Source organism: Cyphellophora attinorum (assembly GCF_001299255.1).
Source record: "Cyphellophora attinorum strain CBS 131958 chromosome Unknown Contig6, whole genome shotgun sequence".
NCBI lineage: Eukaryota > Fungi > Ascomycota > Eurotiomycetes > Chaetothyriales > Cyphellophoraceae > Cyphellophora > Cyphellophora attinorum.
Window position 1 is genome coordinate 553256 of NW_017253234.1, and position 14667 is coordinate 567922.

The 14667-nt window shown below is 52.9% G+C and overlaps 5 protein-coding genes across 5 annotated transcripts; 4 read left to right on the forward strand and 1 right to left on the reverse strand.

Annotated features, from left to right (window-relative positions):
* Window positions 1-746: 746 nt before the first annotated feature.
* Window positions 747-2293, forward strand: AB675_1935 (Protein farnesyltransferase subunit beta; the record flags this gene model as incomplete). Its single annotated transcript, XM_018141863.1, has 5 exons — window positions 747-1102; window positions 1152-1218; window positions 1272-1618; window positions 1786-1959; window positions 2008-2293. The coding sequence occupies 5 exons, from the start codon at window positions 747-749 to the stop codon at window positions 2291-2293; spliced, it is 1230 nt and encodes a 409-aa protein (XP_018003102.1).
* Window positions 2294-5820: 3527 nt separating this feature from the next.
* On the forward strand, window positions 5821-7027 carry AB675_1936 (Calcium uniporter protein 5, mitochondrial; the record flags this gene model as incomplete). Its single annotated transcript, XM_018141864.1, has 2 exons — window positions 5821-5935; window positions 6003-7027. The coding sequence occupies 2 exons, from the start codon at window positions 5821-5823 to the stop codon at window positions 7025-7027; spliced, it is 1140 nt and encodes a 379-aa protein (XP_018002750.1).
* Window positions 7028-7214: 187 nt separating this feature from the next.
* AB675_1937 (uncharacterized protein) lies at window positions 7215-7812 on the reverse strand (the record flags this gene model as incomplete). Its single annotated transcript, XM_018141865.1, has 3 exons — window positions 7215-7285; window positions 7337-7649; window positions 7705-7812. The coding sequence occupies 3 exons, from the start codon at window positions 7810-7812 to the stop codon at window positions 7215-7217; spliced, it is 492 nt and encodes a 163-aa protein (XP_018002735.1).
* Window positions 7813-10818: 3006 nt separating this feature from the next.
* On the forward strand, window positions 10819-12502 carry AB675_1938 (Aldehyde dehydrogenase; the record flags this gene model as incomplete). The annotated part of the gene is made up of 3 exons (XM_018141866.1): window positions 10819-10866; window positions 10926-11516; window positions 11591-12502. 3 exons carry the CDS (start codon window positions 10819-10821, stop codon window positions 12500-12502), a joined length of 1551 nt encoding a protein of 516 aa, XP_018002861.1.
* A 1350-nt stretch (window positions 12503-13852) lies between these two features.
* AB675_1939 (uncharacterized protein) lies at window positions 13853-14422 on the forward strand (the record flags this gene model as incomplete). The annotated part of the gene is made up of 1 exon (XM_018141867.1): window positions 13853-14422. One exon carries the CDS (start codon window positions 13853-13855, stop codon window positions 14420-14422), a length of 570 nt encoding a protein of 189 aa, XP_018002893.1.
* Between the last annotated feature and the right edge of the window lie 245 nt (window positions 14423-14667).

Sequence of the window (14667 nt, forward strand, 5' to 3'; positions counted from 1 at the left end):
CCTTGCCTCTAACTAGTGCTGAACAGGCAAGCCTCCAGTAATGGCTTAACCTCACCAAAGTTCCCAGTGCCTGAAAGGAGACCATAGATCAAGAAGTCTCCCGTACCTGTACCTGAAGTATAATGACAATGCTGCAAAGTTATACTCTGATGCGCCGTTGACCTCTCATGCTGATGCTGCTTGTTCAGAGGCAGTCGTCGATGAAGTCAACGCCCAGATTGAAGGACTGGGCTACGCGCTGCAAGCGCGTGTTGTTGGAGAGGCGGTGAGCTACTGCAAAGCCGGAGCTGGAGGGGACCAAGCGCGTGAAAGAATACACTCGCGAATCGTTGCGCACGACCTGAGGCAGCGGCATGCACTCAATGTGTCAATAGTGCCGTTGACTCCAGCGGGAAACAGGCCTGCAATGTGCCGATTTTGATTGAAGACCACTTGTTACAGGCATGTTTTTGATGCTGAAGGGCAACGACAAAGACTCAGGCACGAGCACTGCCAGTGATCACACTTTGGGGCAGGCCGAAAGCCCTAACCCTGACCGCTCAGTGGACCTCCTTACTAACCTCCTCTCTGCATAGACTCCTACTACCACACTGACCACCTACGAAGGGATATGCATCGGAACTGCGATCAAAACGTGCCTCATGCGGCGTGTTCGCACTCGTGCGCAGTTCATCAGGAGTACAAATCCTGATGGTCAAAATCATCAACGCCGACAACAACCAGGCCATCGGCAGCAAACTCACACGATGCTTCCCCAAGACGACGACCTTGCTGATATATTCTCAATACCGTCGCACTTTCGAACCCTACCACCACTGAGGGACGAGGTCGTCACTGCAACTTCGATAGCTCAGGATGAAACTACTGATGAGTGTCTCCCGTTGCTGGCTGCCGCTCTTGATGCCCGTGAGAACCCCTTGGCATTCAACCAATTTGGCATCCCAAAGCTGCGTGTGGAAGACCATGCCGAGTTTCTACGCAACAATCTTGCACGCTTTCCTGCTCGTGCCGTCGGTCTGGATGCTAGTCGGCCGTGGCTCGTGTACTGGGGTCTATTGGGATTGCATTTCCTTGGAGAAAATATAGCATTTGCAAGAAGCAGGTGCGTAGCCGTGCAATCTTGCTCGGATTGATGTTGTTAACCGGCTCAGTGTATTCAACACTTTCTTTGCCCTGCAGAACGCTACTGGAGGTTTTGGGGGCGGGCATGGTCACAATGTAAGTCAACAGCTCCACGCAGGGAATCGTTTTCGCATATGTTGACGTGAAAGTCGCATCTGGCCACAACGTACGGTACCATACTGAGCATTGCAATTGTGGGAGGAGACACCAACTATCGACTGATAGATCGCATGGCTATGTGGCGGTGGCTTGGTCGCTTGAAGAAGGAAAGTGGCGGGTTTCAGATCAGTGAGGGCGCCGAAGAGGATACAAGAGGCACATACTGCGCTCTAGTGATCCTATCGCTGCTGAACTTGCCGATGGAGCTTCCTCATGACGCCCCATCACGGGCTGCCGGCTTCAAGACGTTTGACGACGGAATTGGTGAGTATATCTCACGATGTCAAACGTACGAAGGCGGTATCTCTGGCACGCCTGGCAATGAGGCTCACGGTGCGTATGTGTTCTGTGCTTTGGGCGCCTTTGTCTGCTCGGTGACCCCAAAGAGACCTTCGCGAAGTTTCTAGACGTCGACGCCTTGCTTTGGTGGTTGTCTTCGAGACAATACGCACCGGAGGGTGGCATAGCAGGCCGCACTAACAAACTCGTGGATGGTTGCTACAGCCACTGGATTGGTGGTTGCTGGCCTATGATCCAGAATGCACTGTTCGGACCATCTACTCCTGAGCAGTACGAAGAGGATTCTGCTGGAGATCTGTATAGCGCGGAAGGCCTGGCTCGTTACATAATGTGTTGCTGTCAAGCATTGCCGGGTGGTCTGCGAGATAAGCCGTCAATGTACGTGCCTCACCTTTTTCCCATGCTCTTCCGACTAAAGCGTTGCAGGAACCCAGATTCGTACCACACTTGTTACACACTGTCGGGAATCAGCACAACGGAACATCATCATGGGTATCAGACACCACAAGAGCCAGGTCAATTCGCTTCCGCGTTCTCCTGGTGGGCTGTCAAGAAGACACCGCAGGAAGATGGAGACATCGCCGCGTTCGAGGATGGCACCGAGATCGAGCCTATGCATCCGATCTATGCCATTCCTCATGCAGCCGTGGATGAGATACGCAAATGGAGTCTGTCTCAACCTTGGCGCCCGTCACTAGACTCACCATCCTGAAGCCAGGCACAGAATTGCCTCTGATGCCGAAACCAGGAGTGCTCGGCCAGGCCAGAATTGCTTGCAGCTCGCTCGTCTGGCTAACTAGGTACCGATGGCTACATGTCTCACCTCGTATGCCATCATGTCATGACAGACTCTGCCCTCGCGTATCGCTCATCAGCCTGCACTGGTCCTCCAGTCCCGAGCAGAGCAGGGAAGAAGTGCGCATGCAAGTTGGGGCGAGCGCGAACCACGAGCTTGCCAGGGGCTTGCGTTAGGCAAACGCAGCGTCAGGTGCCGCACACGCACTATCGGTAATTGACGTGAGGTTCGCTGGCTGCGATGGACATTTTCAGGGTCTGATTTTGCTCATAATCGCACGCGTGATGCACAACACACGTCGTAGCCGTTTCAAAGATCAGTAAAGATCAGGAGTTCATCACTGTGCCAAGCACTCGAGGTCCAGAATCAGACGCCCCTCCAGAAGCGCCTATTTCAGTGGCCCAGCTCCTGAAGGCTTTTCCCCAACAGCAACCTCGACTTCGCGAATCGCCGCAGGATTCAACTTTTTGACAACTCACTCGTGCATGAAGCATGCACCACCGGTAGCCACTCCACCTAGCTAAGCAGAGATTGTGCCCATTCACGGCGGGTCAATCTATGCAGCGTATCGCTCGAGCCTGAGGGTGGTACTTACGGCAAAGGTTCGAATTCTGCACCCAAGCTGGCGGCTCATTCGAATTTCGGTTCACGCCGTCGCTGAGAGGCTTAAGTCTCATCCCAATGCCAGATGGTCGCCTGCTGCAGGTGCGTCGTCGAATGATGGATTCTACCACGCTGGTTTCATGAGCAAGCCCCACTCTCAAGATCAGCAAGTCCACGGGCGCCCTGACCTAAACATGGGTGATGTCTGCAACGGGCTCCTTGAGCAAAACTCAGCAATGCACCGGTCAAAGCGCCTCGTGCAAATCCATGAGCTTCAAGTATGATGTGCAGCGGGTAGCATGGGCTATCGTAAGAAATACTCGGTCATTATGGGTCCTCACGAATCAGCTATCAGGCCTGGATCTACGTCGGCTTTCGATCTGATAGGCGCTTGTCCAGCGCCCCGAGCGTCAGGATCTCAGCACTGGTGAAAACCGTTGCCAGCGCAGCAACTGCGTTACGACGTTCCGAGAAGAAGTCTTTTTCTGCTGCATGCCATCGACCAATACCTCGTGGCCTCACCACTTGCATTTGGCCACTGTGGAATTCTAGAGCTTGCCCCACGCATTGGCTGCTCGATCCACTTGCTGTGTTGTCAATTTCGCATTCACAATAGCCCGCACTGCCAGCGATATGGAGACGTTCCATATGATAGTGCTAAGGGACCTCAGTATTGGCTTCGGGTCAAACACATTCTCATCCTCAAATAAACCATGATGAGTGTCCAGGTGCGTCCATACTTATAGGAAAGATCGTGAGCGGCAGAGGCCTTCGACACAGGTGCTATCACGAGTCTGTAAGGAAATTTTTTGGGACATATTTTGGTACTCGGTTGTTAGTCGAGATTCTCAGCCTCAGCAATGTTGCATATCCACTATCTGTCGAGTACGTGTTGACTTTCGACCACCCTCAGGCAGCACTTATGCCTCACTTCTGAGAAACCCTGCCACTCTCGAGACCTGCGTTGTTCGGCAAGGCATGATGCCCAACCATCTCTGCTCACTGCTTGCAGAAGACGCGTCATGGCTGAAGATCTGAGCTAACACGGTATGTGAACAGGTCTTTGCCAACGGCGACACTGGCCAGAGCCACGCTATGCTGTCTCATATAGTAATGGAGGCTACCGATGCAAGGTAATGGTCAACAACCGGGAATATCAGACAACTCGTCTGGAAAGGTCTGAGCAGGCCGCGAGAGAGGCTGCAGCTCTGATTGCATTCAACATCTGTCGAAGCTTCTCGGCGAATGATGGAATGTATCCCACGGGATTTGCCCACGGCGGAGTGATCCAAGGCAATCCCGTTCCGGTCGGATCTGGTAGACATACGAACAGGGACAGCAATTCCTCGCTAGACAGCGGATCATATCAGTACTACGACAGTCCGGGAAGTCGATCTGGTGGCAGCTCGCCCGAATTCGGCAATCGCCATGCCATGCCATCGAGTACGGCAGTACATTCCTCCCGGCACATGGCTAGTTCCAGGCACAGCGAGCACCCACCGTCTTCGCGCCAGCCCTATGGCCGTTACCAATCCCGTCATCACTGAAGCGAGCACTTGCATCATCCTTTGCATTGCACGGACATAGAAGGCACAGTATTACGACATATAACGACGCTTTACGACCATGACCCTTTACGACCGAGCGGCATGAATCATGACTTGAAAAGAGAAAAATTGTTCCTCATGAAGTTTCTCCTTGACCTCAACATCTAGATCAGCAGCAAGAGTGCAGGCAACTGTATAGTATTCATGCTGGCAGGAGGACTAGGATTGGTGACAGAGTATGCAAATTTGGCTGGAGCGTGTTTCAGCCATTCATTTTATCGGTTTTACCTCATATTAGATCTAAAATCACGAAGACATCTGAATGACACTCACTGACCTTGCCGTGCCGTCTATCAGCCTGAGTTCCTCAGTGTCCCTCAAGAATCTGGCCTCCTCTGCCATCATACGTGACCCCACATACAAGACAGGATGACCTAGCCATATGCAGAATGCAGTGACTACGCCTTGGCCGACTGGGTGAAGTGATAGCTTTGGCGGCCGCGGACCTTCACTCGATTGAGAAAGTACCAGTATTTGTTTTCCCATCAACTTGTACTTCTTCTTTCCCTTCATCTCCTACACGCTCCTCGACAGGAATGGGGTTGAGGCGAGCCGTCACTTACCGTGCCATGGCAGCACCAACTGCTACCTGGGTGGGTGCGATGTTTCCATTCGTTATGAGGAAAGACGAGGTAGGTATGTAGCTGGTCTGCACGAGAGGGAAGAGTGATTGGATCGGAGGTAGATTGAAGTATGCCGACATAAGCGCTTGGCAAATGACGTATGGGCGTTGAACAATACGCGACGGCTTGCCAACTTGCTTGGAGATTGGGATTGCCGGTCCTGACTCGTGAAAGACAGGTGCAGGTGATCTTAGTCGCGCTTGCAATCATGGCGCAGCAAGTCCGACTGCTCTGCACACATCTCCCAGGGCGGTAGCATTTGAAAGCAGTGATTGATGACCTGAGGGCCAGCGTGTACAACGATCGCAATGCGCAGCGAGTTCTTGAATCTTACTGAAGTCTGATCTGACACACATTCTGGGGCAGAGGAGAGCAAGTCACAATGGCTGCCAGAGAACGATTGTTACATCTGGGAATGAGCCTCACTCCCAAGATCGGCCCACGCAGTAGCCATGTCTACCGCTCTATATCAATACAATCATTGTCCCGTTGGAGGGCTCCCGAGAGCAGTGTCAGGCAGCTGTCAACAAACTTGCTGCGTAGATCGATAACCTCTGAAGCTAGAGCAAAAGATCTTCATGACAGGGCCACAGCGGACGAATTGTCCGATATGAACGATGTGGTGGATCACCAAAAGGACCGTCAGAGGGAGCGCCCGTGGCACAGGGAAGGCGCCGATGAGGCTCCTGTTGCCCGTCAGCGATCAGCAGGCGCCATGACCAAGGGTGAGGAAACCACAATTCAGCTATCCTAGCTCAGCTCGGTGCCTTCTTACACTGACATGAACGGCAGGGAAACTGCTCACGACTCCTGCCCGTCTGCTGAAACTCGTTCTTCCTCTGACGACTGCCGATCATAATTCGGACCGCAAGGATGTGGCGCCACTGGCGTTGCTCGTGCACCCTCAGCAGCCGCTCTCCTACCTTGAAAGGCTCATACAAGCAGAGCTGCCGGCCCTGGATCCAAAAGATAGCAACAAAGTCCGATCGGTTACCTTCCGTGCAATGGAGTCGAAAGAGGACGAGATCAAGCCGAAGAAGAAGGCTGACTCGGATGGCGAGCTAGGCAGCGAAGGCAGTGTACAGAGCTATTCTGGCGACGGTCGAGAGGGCTCAGGAGAAGACGACGGAGAATTCGTCAGATGGTCACCATCCACAGATATAGGTGACTTCATCCGAGATGCAGCTCGCGCGAAAGAATTCGAGGTTGAAATCGAGGGCCACAACGAAGTCATCAAAGTGGCTGTCCCCTCATTCAATGACCGCACCTTCTACCTCCGTCAGCGCCTGAGACGGTCAGCGAAGCGGATATCAACATTGGCATCAATCAAGGAAGAGTGCGACAAGGCAGCCCACAAGGGTGCACAGCGAATTGCTCTTGGCGGCTGTGGTGGCCTCATGGCGTATTGGTACATTGTCTACCGACTGACGTTCGAAACTGACCTTGGCTGGGACGTCATGGAGCCTGTGACCTACCTTGTGGGCCTGTCCACTCTCATTGGTGGCTATCTTTGGTTTCTGTGGCACAATCGAGAAGTCTCCTATCGACAAGCCCTGAACATCACGGTCTCTTCTCGCCAGAACAAGCTCTATCAGGCGAAGGGCTTCAATATACAGGAATGGGAAAACCTTCTCGAAGATGCGAATGCCATGCGCAGAGAGATTAAAGCCGTAGCACACGAGTACGACGTCGAGTGGGACGAGACCAAGGATGAGGCCGGCGATGAGAAAGTCACCAAAGCGCTGCGCCACGAGCGACAACAGAACAACAAAGGCAAGAAGAAAGACGGCGACGACGATGATGATAAAGACGACTAAATGGACGATTAAGCCAGCTTTTCTCCTTCAATACACTTGACAGTCTAAACGGTACAGTTGCCGTTCGCCGCAAATGCCAAAGTTCGCCGACCAACTCCGATATTGCCGCCGACGACGCCAGTGTGTGAGAGACGTTGCCGAAAGCCTGCCGCCTTGTGTATCACCCTTGGTCCGACTATTGAGCAGATCAATGATGCCGGGAGCGATGTTGGTCTCGCGCCGGGTCGTAGACTTTGCTCACTTCATGCCGGCCACTTCCTGCGAGGTCATGTGAGCCATGCAGACGAGAGGCTTGCAAGTGAGCCCTACCAGAACCCTTCTCATTGTCTCCACGACGGTTGCGATTGTTGCGTACATCTCGGGAACGGAAGACACTGTACAGCAGCCAATGTGTCACCCAGTTTGGTTCATGTTCGCCAGTGGTGGCGCCTCGGTCGAACAATTGTCTCTGAATGCTGCCAACTGGCGCGTGCTGCCATGTTTCGATAATGGCAGCTCTCTGACGTTCTTTGGTGATGTGATGCCAGAAGAAAGGCGGCATGACACTCGGATCGCGACGCTTCTCATCGACGAGACAACTGCGATCACTCTCCAGTCTCTTGTACGTTCTGATAGCCTCATCCTGGTCGTGCATCAGTTCTGCCATTTGTTTGACAAGACCATGGCGTCAGACTCACTCTCATTGCTCGATAGCAGCCTTCATGGTGGGTGTTGGAGGGATCGAGATTCAATGCGCGCATGAACTCGTCTTTAGCGGCTCGAGGGCCAACAGTGACTGGTGACATATCGTTCAAGTCGGTACTGGCGGTGAAGAGGCTCGGGATACAACGGAATTTCATTAGAGGTACGTGCTGTGCAATGCAAGCTCTCCTACTATGAGCGAGTGTGACAGACGCCAATTGACAGAAACGGTCTTGAGTGGCCTATATATTGCTGCACAGTGTATTCAGAGAGCAAACAAATGGTGGCCCACTTCCAAGAGACCTTCTCTGTCGCCTTACGAATTACTCACTCCAGGCAGTCGAGCATAACATACTCAAATCTGAAGCTCTCCGATGTGTGGGGGAAGCGGAAACGTAGCTGCGGCTCGCAGCCGGCATTGAGATGAGCTTAAGACTTATCACACACTTCCTTCCGTCTTACAAACAAGGACTTGTAAGTCTGTGGGTCAAAGATACGCTGCCTCCCGAGAGGCGACTACCTCGTGGCAGCTCAGTTCCCAATGCGGCCCCAAACCGGTGATTCAATCCATCTGCGTCTCAACGCATGCTAAGCAGGCGCTCTGCTCTTGTGCACGAACTGGACTGCTCTTTGGGCATCATGAACAAGTTTTGTCAATTCTGTGTTGCTGTATCTGGCTAAGTCGTCGCATCGTCAATCACATTCGCATTGGCCAGGCTATTCTTACTGCCGGGGGAAGCAGATGCCTTCGTCCGTATGCAGGCTGGCTTTTCCAGATTTGACTGCGGATCCCGCAGAAGAGGTTCAGTCCAGGCCGTTAGCCATCACGGCGTTTTAAGAACGAATCAAGGGCCGCTCAAAACTCTGGGTCCCAACGCTCATGCGGTAGCGTTAGGCAGCTCAAAATAAAGCACAATATGACAGCTGTGGTGCGACAAGTCAATCGCAAGGCTGCCAATGCGTTTGTTCAACACAGCGTCTTTCGATGTTGAGGCAATAGAGGCTGATCATGTGTACTTTCGACAAGTTTCCTGGCGGCACCGAGTTTGTTTGCTACATCCCCTTAGCGTGCATACAGCGACTCTACCGAGCACAGCAAACACGATGAGTCTACCGCGGATTGGACAGCTGAGACTGCTAGTCAACCGGAATTCCCCCTGTATTCTTAGCGAATCGGCGGATTGGTCAAGCAAGCGAGCTTCGCGTCATCTGGATTTCTGGAGAGCCAAAAACCGGTGGTGTTGCCGACGCAGACAACGACACATTTGGCGACTTGCAGAGTCGAATGGTTTTAACGACAAGGCGACCGCATCCACCACTGCAGTGTATTGACGACTTCTGCTGAAGGTCATTCCTCCGAGCAATGGATCTGCTCTTCTGTGGACGTGGCACCCTTCTTGACCAACGGTAAAATTGGAACATGGGCGGTGATCGCGCGGCAAGACCAAGCCCTAATTCCACTGTTCCACGAGCTGTCAAAACTGTCAAAAACGCGGTTGTCCTACCATGCGACCTGCCACAAGGGTGTCATCTGCAGCTCACCGTGCAATGACAGCGGCTACAGCGTCACTAGCCGGCTGAGATCATGACGCCGAAAGGAATTTTCTGCCGCCAATGGACAATTTGCGACGTGGTCCGGGCAATTTTGGACCTCCCTTCACGCTACGAGCAAGTCCAGACAGCATCTCACTGTAAAGGTAGACAGTGCCCCACGACAATTCTGAGTCAAGCCTACTGTGGTGTTGTCGACAGAGGAGATGTTATACCTGATATCTCACCGTCACCATGAGGACTGAGGTGCTTCCCATGGCTGAATGTATCACCCAAGCACATCGCGAAACCTCCCACGAGGGTCGCCAGCAGAGGCCGAAGCCAGCATTGCTTGTCAACCCACGATCGCCACCTTCAGAAGTTCAACGCATTGAACCACCTCCAGAGACCGACGCGCCAAAGTTGGCGTCTCATTGCGCAACGTCATGTTCGACATATCTAAAACCACATGCTCTGGTGGAGACCGTCGTCACTCCAGCACAGTCTGATGGCATCGACATGCGCACTTATGCTGCAATCGTTCACTGATCTACGCATTCATTAGGGCTCGACGTCGTGAACCGGCGTTTCAGGTCCTGACGGCTGGCTGAGCACTGTCCTCTGACGTACGGCCGATTCTTCGACAATATTGCTTGTGGATAGCGCGCGATTGACCAGTCAGCAGGCACTTCGTCGAACCTCTTCGATCAATGTCATATCCTTGATCCCTCTTGTTAGCCACTCAACAATGAGGTAGTTGACGACCTTGGTCCCGTTCACGCCTGTCACTGCGAATCCATCTTGCAAGGCTACCTAACGTTGCTTACATTGTGAGCATTTCTGCGTCGTCGGCAATGGCTTATGCAGTCCTAATCACTCGAAACCATGCAGTCGATATAGACTTTCGCAGCACGCAGTAAGCACGAGTAAACACGACCTGGCATGCTTCATTGGGAAAGATGCACGTATCTCCGATGTATATTCAACGAGCATGCAATGTCTCAGCTTCTCAGGCATGTTTCTTAGGCGTGCTCACCTTTTACCTTCGCCGGCATACTTCTCAGGCGTGCTGACCTCGTCACTCCTGCTCATCGAAATGCAAAGCCCGTGAATCTAGATCCCCACGGATGGTCCTCGGCAAGATACTTCCGCCTCCACCTCCATGATTCACGACAGCGGCTTTGTTTCGGCAAGTGCACTTGCACTGCCGTTTTGTGTCCCATAGCGTGAACTAGTCCTCCGCTGCCCCACTACAAATGCTCATCGTAGTAACAGAGCCGTATGACAATCTGCGGGGTCAATCTACTGATGCTTAATATGAAGCCGGCTGAATTCGACCTATAGCCTGACATCAGTACCTACCACTTATAAAGGACAAAGTGCGAGGAGCCCGACAATTACATCAGCAATAAAACCTCGTTTGCTGTAAGAGTGTGCGACAAGCTTCGGGGCCTGAATCGAAGTAGCGACTGGGTGTGAATTGCCACTATATATACCAAAGAAGAGGCCACCACCAGTATCAGTACCAGCCAGCGATCCAGAACTCATAGCCGCTACGACTAAAAGGAGAATCAGCCAAGATGTCGAAACCAGAACGGATCGAGACGAGGCTGTTCATCAATGGCAAGGTAGGTCGCCAGAAACACAACTGCTCGATCAAGGGCATTCATTGACAATGCCACCCAAGTTCGTCGAAGCATCCGACAAGAAGACCTTCCCAATCTACTCGCCACATACCCAGGAAAAGGTCGCCGAAGGTATAAACACCCCAAGCTTCTCTGTCTCTACCCTACAGCCCACGCCCCCACAAACTCCCACGAAGCCAACTCTCACAAGCCCAACAGTAAGCGAAGCCACCGCCGAAGACACCGACGCCGCCGTCAAAGCAGCCCTAAAAGCCTTCCCCTCCTGGTCCGCCCTCTCCCCCAAAGACCGCGGCGTGCACCTCAAGAAGCTCGCCTCCCTCATTCGCGCCTCCCATAAGGAGCTCGCATGGCTCGAAGCCATGTCCATGGGCCGGCCCGTCTCCCAATACATCGACGCCTTTGCTGCTGCCGACGACTACGACCACTACGCCGAAGTGGGCTACGACGCTCAGGGAACGAGTAGTTTGAATACACCTGGATTCGTGAATTTGACGTTCAGGCAGCCGTACGGTGTCGTGGCGGCGATCATCCCATGGAACGTCCCTGCGTTGTTCTTTGCGAAGAAGAGCGCACCAGCGTTGATGGCGGGAAATACGGTTGTCGTGAAGAGTAGTGAGAAGGCGCCGCTTACTGTGAGTTCTTTCCCGAAGGAGAGACGATCCCTGGTTCGGAAGCCGAATGTCTGGTTGCTGACAATGAAGCATAGTCGGCTTATATTGCTGGACTGATCGAGAAAGCTGGATTCCCACCAGGAGTGTTTAACGTCCTCTCTGGGCATGGCAATGTTTCAGGCGCGGTGCTGAGCTCTCATATGGATGTCCGGGCGCTGTCTTTTACCGGATCGTGCAGGACTGGAAAGACCATTCAGGCAGCAGCCGCGAAGTCCAACCTGAAGTCAGTCATTCTGGAGCTTGGCGGAAAGAGCCCAGCAATAGTCTTTGACGATGCTGATCTTGACGCTGCTGTCGAGGAGACACAGCACTCCGTCCAGTGGAACTCGGGCCAGGTATGCATGGCGAACACGAGGCTCTACGTGCATTCCAAGATCGCAGACAAATTCGTGGAGAAGTTTAAGGCCAGGTTTGTGAAGATCAAGCCAGGTGATCCCACAGATGCGGATACAAATCATGGACCACAGGCCGACAAGGTCCAGTATGACAATGTGCAACGGTATATCGAGCTCGCTCGCAAGGCGGGTGAGCTAGTGCTTGGTGGGGAGCCTCTGGAAGTGTCTGGAGATGTCAAGGGCGGCTATTTTGTTGCTCCGACTGTTTTCTTGAAGACGGGTGAGGACGAAGTTGTGATGAAGGAAGAGATCTTCGGACCTGTTATTCACATCAACACGTTCGAGAGCGAGGAAGAAGTCATCAAAAAGGCCAACGACACAGAATTCGGTCTGTACGCTTCTGTGTATACCAAGAACATCGATCGCGCCATGAGATTCGCAAAGGCATTGGACAGCGGAACTGTTGGAGTTAACTGCACAAGTCCGACAGGAGCGAAGGACGTGCCATTTGGCGGCTATAAGCAATCGGGCCAGGGTCGGGAGGGACACAAGGTCTCGTTGGACAACTTCTTGGAGACGAAGACTGTCCTGATCAAGGTTGCGGCGACTTGAACGTGAGTATGCGCGAGAGCGAACTGTCACAGACAGTAGCCAGGGAATGACGAGTACGCAGAATACAGAACTTGGACTATGCGATACTGTTGAAAGGCGGTGATAGACGTGTTGGGGGTGCTTCATATAGTGCTTGCGCCAATGTTGGACAGGCGCGACGGTTGGGAGATGACCTTGATACAAAACCATCGCATTCATACATGCCAATGAGGCACGTTTCTTCGAAGTAGTCGCTCGGCATGGGGTCAAATGCAGATCTGTACGAGGCTCTGTTTGGCAGGCACAACCTGCTTGCCTTTCGAGGATTAGTCGGACGGACTCCTTGGTCCTGTCTAGAAGCAGCTAAGTGCTGGTACGGGACCATTCCCGGCTGACGAGGGAGCGAGCTCGTGTCCATCGATCTAGATCAGCTGCTAGATTTCGCCGGCGAACAAACACAGTAGCCCGGGACGAGTCGCCGCAGAACGTGACCGTCAAGCTGCTGTTGAGTAGAGTTCCTCGTGTTCGTGTGGATCGTATCTGGCAGAATATCAAGCACTCACAGTTGATGCCAATCTCAATCAAGCTCGAGGTTGAGTGTCGTAGCGTAAGGCTTGAGGGTCATTGCCATTTCTTGGACGAGTGCCACCGAGCAGCGCAGTCAAAATTCGTATCGAAACGCCGGTCCAGAGTGGTCTCGATCACGGGAAGGTACAGCCTCGTGTAGCGAAGGCCGTATCATGTGGTAAGAGCGAATGACAAGTCGCCCGTACCGAGACAGCTGAGGACGGAACGAGGGTTGACAGGGCAGGAACGGTAAGATGTATGCTTGGCGTTAGGCATCTGCTATTGGTTGGCCTTACGAAACATAGCTCCACTCGATCTCTCGCGCGAGCGCTCAACTTCGTCTCCGATGTCAACTTCGTTCTCTTTCGGCCAGACTCCCACTCGATCTCCCAGGGCATGGTTGTGATGTGACCTTGTTGGAATGTTTTCCCTTGTCCCGATCTGAGCTCCGCTGCTACTCATTGCTGACCGTGCCGAGCCGCCGAGAGGACGCAACTATTACCCGTCACCGCAACTTGCTTATGAAATCGCGACGCGAGCCATATCTGGGCATTGGCAAAGGTTCATTGCGAGAAACAAGGCAACCCTAGCTGCTGACTTGGACGAGAGTCGATGCTGCCCGAGCCACCGGTGCTTTTCATTCCTTCCGTGCTCGTAATGGTATGCAGGGCCTGTTCCTCGGGTTTGGTCCCATTCACAGGTAAGTCGGTGCACCTGAAATAATAATCAACATGGTGCGCCCAGCCTAGAAAGACTTCCCTTCTATTTTCTCCTTGTTCTCTACTCGACCATTTGCGAAGCACCATGCACCAGACAAAGACAGAGTCCATCAAACTCCTCGATCTACCTTTCGAAATTCGCTCGCAGATCTTCAAGGATGCACTCTCACAATCCGTGGAAGTAGCAGCCTGCAGCTGTGTCGAAGTCAGGAAATCCAATCCATTCACCGGAAATTGCACAAGCGAGGGCGACCTGCGGCGTTATGTTCTGGATCTCTCAACGCCTATCCCAGCAGATCGTCAGACCTACCACGAGACTTCGGACATAGCTGCTCTGCAACCAACAAGAAACACGGTCTTGGTGCTGGGCGGTACGAGGTGTCTGCAGATATTTTTGAGGAATCTACCGAAACAGCATCCCAGAACTATATCGCTACTGCTACGCCTCTACGTATCTAACGAATGGCTACGGAACTGCTGGGGCACGGAAGCGTCTTTACGCTACATGAACAGCATGATTGGTGGTCTTGGGATCGGCACTGGCAAATCATTCACAACAGAGACCATGTGTACTGTGTTGTTGCCAAAGGAGGAGGGCTCGGATCTGCAGGTCATGGATGTGAGCGTCAGGCTTACCATGTTGACGAAACTGTAAGGCCACGCTGGATGTCACAGCCATACAAGTGATCTGACTGCGGTTTCAGCGAGGACGGGCAAGCAACATTCTTCGTTGGCGATTGTGTCGGACCTCACCAACCGGCGTGCCTCGTACAATGACTACCAGGGTAGTAGAAATGATTGGACCATTTGACCATCAGAAGAATTCACGCTCTTATGTAAGCGACAAAACTGTTGTAATGCATTCGGCGAGTGGCTTCGGCGAATTCCCCGACCCTCCAG